This window comes from Ascidiella aspersa, chromosome 6 (assembly GCF_963924565.1).
Source record: "Ascidiella aspersa chromosome 6, kaAscAspe10.2, whole genome shotgun sequence".
Lineage (NCBI taxonomy): Eukaryota > Metazoa > Chordata > Ascidiacea > Phlebobranchia > Ascidiidae > Ascidiella > Ascidiella aspersa.
In genome coordinates, this window is record NC_139452.1 from 8593844 (window position 1) to 8602619 (window position 8776).

Sequence of the window (8776 nt, forward strand, 5' to 3'; positions counted from 1 at the left end):
CAAACCGTTTTGCATTTATTACTGCACTTCTGCCTTCGGTCGATTGCCGTTCGGGATATTTTGTTTCTTATAGTTGGTTTCCAACAATAGACTTTCTAAAAGTAACTATAGCAAGTCTATAAACAAAACATAGTACGCATAGTCAGCTATATAAAACCAAATAACGTGACATCACTTGATTAATATTACGTCATTAGACTTGTTGCCACAGCTTTTCCAACTCAATCAATTAAAGGAACGTTTGGTTATTATAAAAATCTATATAGTGTGTATAAAACTATACAGTATGTGTACGCCTAGATTGTTAGTTTCTGCAAATGACGCCTCCTGGCACTTTTCAGTATCTCTTATTCGCCTAAGCTACTGTTTCTTGTTAATAAATAATTCCGTGTTGAGTCAAATGATATATCTTTAAGTTATATTGGGCGAGTATGTGTGAGTGTAACCTTTGGAATTACAACCAAGCATTTTTTAGCTTTCTCCTTTTTATTGCAGCGAATAAACTTACTGTTAGTCTTGTCTGTTGTAGAGAACCAGGCACAATTTTTGATCAGCATTACTTTTTCTTTAAATGAAATTTCAAAAAAGAAAAAAATGAAAGAGCCTCTTTCGCATTCAGAATAATTTCGCGGCAGTAAAAGGCAGGTTTTATCAACAAAGGCCTGGCAAGAATCAAGCACCCGACCTATCAAGCTGTTTTGTTATTTTACGTCGAAAACAGATTGTTAACCCCGTAATTGCTGGCGCGTATCCTATAGCGCTGCCTACGGCTACGTTTTTAAAAGGAGGCAAAGTTTACACTATACCGCTTCTGCTGCTGTTGCTGCTGCTGCTGCAAAACGCTATTTTCAGATATCTAATTTTGGACGCTTTTATTATTTACTAGATAAACTCGACAGGATATCCTGCCACCAAACCAAAAGTGTATGGATTTAACTGGCAAACGTTTTAAGGCATGTTTAAGTTATATTTAACTCTGCACAACAAAAGCTGAACTTTCAAATTTGAAAAAAGCGCCAATGTTTTGTGACGTCAGAAAGCCCAAGGCAAAACACTTAAAAATAGCTGTTAGATTGTCATGGCAACATCACATTGGTGTACAGCTTTATTCACAGCAACGCATTTGGGGTGCAACATTGCCACAACCATTTACTTCCAATTGCTTTGCTTCTCTTAAACGTGTGACTTCTTTGTAAGTTTAAAACAAATATGGTGAGAAACAGTTGTGGCATTCTTCAACAAATATAAAAACTCAAAATCCACAAACACTATGTTTGGTTCCACAAAATACTGCTAAAATCGGTTACCCTGCACTGCATGAATGTTGATTTCATTTTAGTAGGTTTGTTCTAAGTTCAGCTTCAAACATAAAAACACGATTTACAAAGTATACCTATAATCTGAACTTGAATTTAGCTTTGTTTTCAAGGAAATATTTATATTTACAGGTGGTGTTATAATGAATGGTGTATATAAATGAAGGATAAATTTCACATATTTCAGCTGGCAATATAATCCCTATTGCAAAGACGGACACTCTGCAAAACTGTGAATGCCTATCGACATTTTTCTAGTAAAAAACAGATTAAAGTGTCACTATATTCGGATGTTTGGGGTTTCTAATTTTAATTTTCTGACGTCAAAATCTCATATTCACAACGACACATGTAGTGGTATAGCCTAAAGCGCCGAAGCAGTGACGCTTTTGACCCAACGGAAATGCAACGTCAAATTATGGCGCCCTGGGGCGACGTCTGACGGTCAGTTTATTTTGACAAGAATGCACTGAAATTAGGATTCGCTGGCTATAAAAGCCGGCACGAATCAGGCTAACTTTATCACTCAGCAAGATTTGCCTTGAAGAGTAACAAGATCTTCGTCTTAAGGTAAGTTGTCAAACGATTGGAAGTATTGGTTTAGTAGAAATGTGTTAAAACTTTCGCAAAATTTTACTTGTTAATATTTGAAAATAATTTGGCAATGCAATGCCGCCAAAAAAGGCTATTGCGTAAGTTCATGATTTTTTTTTTTATTATTCTAAACTGACATTTTTTGTAGCAAAATTGCCATTTTTGCATCGTACACTAAATTGTGATTTTATTTACCAGTGTCATCGAGATCAATCATGAAGTCAACTATAATCGTTGCAGCGCTTTTATGCGTCGTCGTAAGTGGTAAGCATAAAAATTGTATTTCTATTAAAGAAATAAATTCAAGCCTTGACCCTTAAGTTGACCTAGAATAATAAACTGGAGCATTTTGACTTGAATGTTTATTTTCTTCCCTACAGCTATGCCGCCTATGAGTAACCCGGGAGGATTAGGGGGTTGGCCATCGAGGGCCCTTAGACCCAACGGACCCCCAAACATAGGGAATTCCCCTATGGTCGACGGGGGACGGGGTCACGAGTGCGCCCGAAAATGCGTCTCCCCCACAAAATGCCCGAGCAGAGAAGAAATCAAGAAGGAAATTAAGGAATCGAGAAAGGAATGTCGCGAATGCATCAACGCAACTTGTGGTAAGTTTTATTTGTGTGTTTTATTATTATACACCGTTTGCCTACGCGCTAAGCCTTATTATGAAAGCCATTGAAAGTTATTCGTATTTTTTACGATTTAAATACAGAAGATGATTATACATTTCATATAACACCTGCTAAAATACTTGCAAAACAATATTTTTCCCACGTGTTCAAGGACTATCTATTTAATGTATACTCGGTAAGCCGAATTAGAAAGGCCTTGGAAATTTAAGCTTCGGAAATAGTAGAACGCCATACATTTCATTGAATTGTACATTCTGTGTTTTAAGCCCTTCAGAACGCCCACATTCAAATGAATATAGGCTATGATGCAAGCAAGAGAAATCAATCTTAACAGACAATTATAAAAAATATGTTTGAAAATCGTTTGAGCGCAAATTTCAAGCGATATTATCAGTAGGCTGGCTGTTATAAACTACAATTAGCGGTGCGGTCATTATGAACTGTTGTGATTTAATCGTTAACTGTTAAAAAGTTAAAACTTCCTGACTTTTAAATCTAGGTCAACTTTTAGAAGGTAAATTTTAGTTAATAAGAATAACCACAGCATCAGATATGAATCGATTAACCTTAAATTATTTTAAAACAACCATGGCAAATTGTTGAATTATAACTGGTAACAAATAATTACATGTGAGTTTATAATTTTGAGTCAACAATTCTTATCAAAATTCGATGTTAGACGGAAGCAGAAAGCTAAAGCAATTTTAACCAAGGGTGAACTGTCAACAAAATAAAACTGCCAGAATGTGTTATGGTTGCTGTGGATTAGATTTCGGAAAGTGTACACTGTAAAGGTTGTGTGAAATTGAATGTGTGGATTACTCTAAGAGTCTAAGCCCTGCTAATACTTTTTTGTTTTCGTATACTTTTATTAGATAGCGACTTATAGTACATGTAACAAGCAGCATGATAAAAAATGGCTGTTTAATATTTTCGACTTTAAAAACTAATTGTTTTTCAATAAATTTCTATGTTCATGTTAAAACAAATTTCCTCTAGGCAGCTAAACAAAAGCTGGTTCTAGGCCTACAATGCATCAATTCGTGTATATGGCCAATAAGTATATTCCGGAAATAATGTTATAATGGAGCCTTCAACGTATTAATCTCATAACTACAAAGGTTTATGTCGCCCAATAAAAAAAGAAACTTATTGCATGAAATAAAGCGAAATTACAATGCATTATTTTATTGGATCATTTCTAGTGTTAAAGCAGCCTTCGACATTTTCTTCACGCTTAAACTGGTTGGGACTATCATTTCTTTCCTAGGGGGTGGGGAGTTCAGGAGAAGCAATCGCGCAATAAAATGACAAAAAAGGGAAAGAAATTGCAATATTTGTTCCAGGTTCGTTCGAGCGCTGGAACCGAACCGACATCGAATGTGTGAGAGACGCCTTCTCCGATTGTTCCTCTTGTCCCGGCATCCCGTTGAGGAACAGAGATAGGATTATAAACTGCACATCCTGCTTGAAGCAATGCAGAAGACCAGGTGTGTAACTTTCGACATTCAACTATTATAAACGAGTTTTTTTTTAAGAGTTATTACCAAAAAGTTGAAGCTGTCTATTCATTTTATGCTTTATTCCAAATAAAAGCTTGTCTTTAATAAAATAAACTCCCATATGTTCTTGAGAGTAACATTTTGATTTTGCATTGAAATATTTATCCAGGTACAGAAAGTCCACGGGGAAGACAATTTCCAGGAAACAATCAACTTCCATTTGGCGTTGGACGAAACGGGCCTTTCGGGGGTAAGCCTATGTTTTTTTGTAAAAAAATTATACACAACAATAACACCAAGCACACATTCAATAAGGATAACTGCATGCCTTGTTTAGCCTAAATATGATAAAACACTCATATTAAAAAATCCTATTTAAGTGCTGCGTTAACTATGAAGACTGTGGAGAATTAATTTAAGCACTTGTTTCTTATTCATTCTATTCAAATAAGAGAACGGTAATGCCTTATTTTATGGCGAAATATATTTTCCTTTTAAGTAACTAGAATTTATTAATGAATGACTTTGACTAAAACAGGAAAGTCTAAAGAATATTTGCTCCCATTTGAAGTCATTTACGTGTAACGGCAAGAAGATATCTTTATACTTTACAAATTCAGTTTGTCATTGCTTCCTTTCAAAAAAATTAGACATTTTTTTCTAAATATTTTCACACAGGTCGACCAAATGCGGATTCAGCAAAGTTACGTGAGTGCAAGAAGACTTGCGTCACGCTCATGTATTGCAAGAGCTTGGAGGAAATGAGGCGAGGGATGCAAGCAGCCAGGAACGAATGCAGGGAATGCGTCAAGGAAGAATGCGGTATGAATTTATTCTAAAGGGTGTTTCAGTTAACGAGACCCAACAAAATAATTCACACGAAATGGTTAAGGCAACTATAGACGCGACACAAACTGCTGCTGAATTATAGCGTCGATAAACGAAAAGTTTAGCAGTGAAGTATGATATCCATAATTATGCCGACATTACGTGGTTACTAGTTGAAGTTAGGATGATGAACATATTTTTGCTCAAACAATGATCCTTATGGTTTTCTGCGCCATGTCTTAACCTTACTTCTTACCCTTTATAAGTATTCGGACACATTCCCAACATTCGCCTAAGGTAAACCTTTGTTTAAAAACAGAAGAGAGCGATGACGCTGGTTGCATTGCTGAAGCCAGAGCAGAGTGTACCGAATGTCCTCCCATCAGCTACCAAGATCAAATGGACATGAAGAAGTGCAAGCATTGCATGAAACAATGTCTTCCAAAACAAGGTTAGCTAACTCCTTTCTCACATTTCGACCAATATGTTAAACGAGGTTCAGAAAATATAAAAATACATATTTTGTGACTTTGATTTGTTATACATTTCGAGAGAACCATACTAGTAGTCAGTTTACATTTAGAAAAACCTAATAGACGAGGCCCATTTTCTGGTGGAAATAACCCCTTCTCTGGAAGACGTGGCCCTATGGCTGAAGGAATCGGCCTAACCTCTGGTGGATTCGGCCCTATGTCCGGTGGAATTGGTCCCTTTTCTGGTGGACGTGGCCCTATGGCCGGTGGAATTGGTCCCTTTTCTGGTGGACGTGGCCCAATGTCAGGTGGAATTGGTCCCTTTTCTGGTGGACGTGGCCCAATGTCCGGTGGAATTGGTCCCTTTTCTGGTGGACGTGGCCCAATGTCCGGTGGAATTGGTCCGTTTTCTAGTGGACGTGGCCCAATGTCAGGTGGAATTGGTCTGTTTTCTGGTGGACGTGGCCCTATGGCCGGTGGAATTGGTCCCTTTTCTGGTGGACGTGGCCCAATGTCCGGTGGAGTTGGTCCCTTTTCTGGTGGACGTAGCCCAATGTCAGGTGGAATTGGTCCGTTTTCCGGTGGACGTGGCCCTATGGCCGGTGGAATTAGTCCATTTCCTGGTGGAAATGGTCCCTTCTCTGGTGTAATTGGTCCCTTCGCTGGTGGACATGGCCCAATGTCCGGTGGTAAATTTCTGGGTGGTATGCTTTCACGTTTTGGAAGAGGCTTTCCGCGACGTCGTATGCACCACAAGTTCATCATGCATCTTCTGAAGGTGATTTCTTGCAGCCGCGAGGACAAGAACTGCGACAGCTGTCCGAGTCCCAAGGAACAGAGGATGAGGGTCATGAACGCAACACTGGGATGCAGGAAATGCGTCAAGGATGCATGTGGTAAGAGATTTACTGTGTATTTACCATATGGCGTAGGCTACAGTGTAGTTGCCATTATAATTTTAAAGCCTTTAAAGGTGAAATTTATATTAATAACTTCAAAACAGATAAGTGTGGCAACACTTTTCAGACACCTAATTATCGTAATGAAAACAATAATAGTTTCCGTTTGACAGTTTGAGGTCAAGTACTTTTATTACAGGCGATATCGAGAACGATAACACAACGGATAAGGAAGAATGCATCAGGAAAGCGAGAATCGATTGTCTCCAGTGTCCTCCACTCACCGACAGCGAACAAATGAATAAGAAAAAATGCCTCAAGTGCATTATGAGATGCTCGCCCTTCGGACATCGTAAGTAAACCTGATATAATGTATCCATAGTGTGACAATTTAAGTTGAAGTTTTCAGAAAACTACGGGGGTGTTGTTTAACGACTTAAATCGGGAGAATTTTTTTTTTTATGTTTGAATGACATTAGGTTTGTCGTAACGCAAACTGAATATGTAAAATGAAGATATCTCCTCGCACTTATACACGTTAATGACCACAATGACTTCAAATGGTAGCAATATACTTTAGACTTTGTTGTCGGACTTAAAATCAGTCATTTATAAGTTCTAATAAAGAAATATATTTCGCCAATTGGGCATCATCAGTCTTTGAAAAAACAAACGCAAAACAATGCAAATACGAAAGCTAGGTGGTGGTAATTAAAAGTAATAGGAAAATAATAAAACCAAGGTTTGTCGTATGGCGCAAATTCAAGGCTGGATTTTCAAATTTCGATAATCAAATCCTAATATATATATTATGTACATTGTATTTTACATCAGGTGGTGGTCCTGGTCACAGACGTGGACCATTCGGTCCTGGTTCAGATGGTTTCTTTGACATAATGATGACAATTAGTGAGGGACCGGTCGATGCCTTCAGTTCTATGGGTGGCATTATGGGTGTCGCATCGGGACCAGCACTTGGTGGTCCATTTGGTCAGTCTGACCAAACCGACCCTTTCAGCTACCAGTAAAGTGAACAGATGCCGACAACATCTTCGGTTCGACAACTCAAAAAAAGGATGGATAAAATATTTTCTTAATGTTAGCAAATTTATTAAATAACCACTTTCCTTAAAGCAATTTACGATACTAACATTTCTCTTGGTGCAATTTTATGAACTTAACCTTTCGATTGTCGTTCAATAATAAAAATATAACCAAATAACTACTACAAGAGTGATGTTGTTTATTTCGCAAATATTATCCAGTTGCTGTGCAGATATATTTAGCTTATAAAAAATACCAAATTAAGTGATGTGATAAGAAAACTGCTCAATCGAAGGCATACTGCTTGAAATAAAATAGTCGCTTAAGATTAAATGACAGAATTTTGGAAACCAAATGACCAAAACATTGGATTAATAATAATCGACGCAACCACAATGCAAAGCATTTTTTAAATGTTGATATTGACAGAAGTAACGTAAAACAATTAAAATGTCACATATAAGCAATGGCGTGGCGAACTTAAAAAACAAACACTGTAGAATTCTACTGCTACAATTGCAAGATAATTGCGCTTTTGAGTCATTCGTTTTCATCAGTTCAAGCGATGAAGTGAATGAAATCCCATCAGCGGTAGTAAACTCTAAATCTGCATGGAATATATTTTAGTAGTTTAATAGGCAGAGATAGCAATATCGGCTTAGGAAAGTTGTAAGGTGTAAAGTTTAAATCTTACCTTGATAAGAACAAAGGGTTACAGAACGGGATATGCATCCCTCATCTGCCATTTTTGAGTGAGTTTTAGCGGCAGGGAGCAGACGACTGGGTTGCGACAGTGCCACAAACTAGGCACAGCTGTAATTCACACACAAACTGTTTTAAATCTGCCGGTTTGTTAAATTCATATAGATAGCAACTTACCGTTTTGCGATTAATGTCAACTCTTTTGTTTCATTTGGGTATCATATAATTGATTGATTGAATTTTTACTTTGTTTGAATTATTCCTCTCCAAATGGATTGTCATCGCATGAAAAGCAACGGTAATTTTACCTCTGCAATGTCAAATTTCACTCAGTAAAATGTTTCACCAAACACACACAAACTTCTCCATTTCCCATTCATACAGTGGAGCCAATCTACGATGCCACCCGGGTAAGTCTCTCGCGAGCCCCAATAGCCACCCTTGGAATGTCCCTACCCAACCCTTGGCTCCACGTACACACCAGACCAAACGGCAACAAGCACAACAATTCGACCAACCAAGCCGTGTAAAGGCACAACAAAACACGGAACACCGGATGTTGCAAATATTTTAGATTTTCCAACAAAGACCATTGGAATAAAACGTTCATAAACAACGATAGAGAGAAGGGAAAGGAAAAGCCGTTTCTTCGTGTCAGCGTCGGTTGGAAAGTGTTAAAACATCTGTGTTAATAAGAAACATTTTTAAGGATTTGTTGAAGCAAAACAAGAAACAAGTGTGTAAAAAAGAACGTACGAGGGATATATAGCAGCAGTGTATTTC

The 8776-nt window shown here is 37.7% G+C and overlaps 1 protein-coding gene across 1 annotated transcript; it reads left to right on the top strand.

Moving 5' to 3' along the window:
* The first annotated feature begins 1850 nt into the window (after positions 1-1850).
* Positions 1851-7380, top strand: LOC146139522 (uncharacterized). The gene is made up of 10 exons (XM_083392144.1): positions 1851-1886; positions 2109-2174; positions 2291-2518; positions 3892-4035; positions 4217-4297; positions 4726-4869; positions 5195-5326; positions 5459-6244; positions 6447-6599; positions 7082-7380. Exons 2-10 carry the CDS (start codon positions 2126-2128, stop codon positions 7273-7275), a joined length of 1911 nt encoding a protein of 636 aa, XP_083248270.1. The 5' UTR covers positions 1851-1886; positions 2109-2125; the 3' UTR covers positions 7276-7380.
* Positions 7381-8776: the final 1396 nt, after the last annotated feature.

What these genes read in the sequence shown, in the direction of transcription:
- LOC146139522 (XM_083392144.1), top strand. Translation starts at nt 2,126, where the DNA reads ATGAAGTCAACTATAATCGTTGCAGCGCTTTTATGCGTCGTCGTAAGT. An exon ending in ATGCGTCAAGGAAGAATGCG is followed by an intron (nt 4,870 to 5,194) that starts GTATGAATTTAT and finishes GTTTAAAAACAG; the next exon opens with AAGAGAGCGATGACGCTGGT. An exon ending in ACAATGTCTTCCAAAACAAG is followed by an intron (nt 5,327 to 5,458) that starts GTTAGCTAACTC and finishes GTTTACATTTAG; the next exon opens with AAAAACCTAATAGACGAGGC.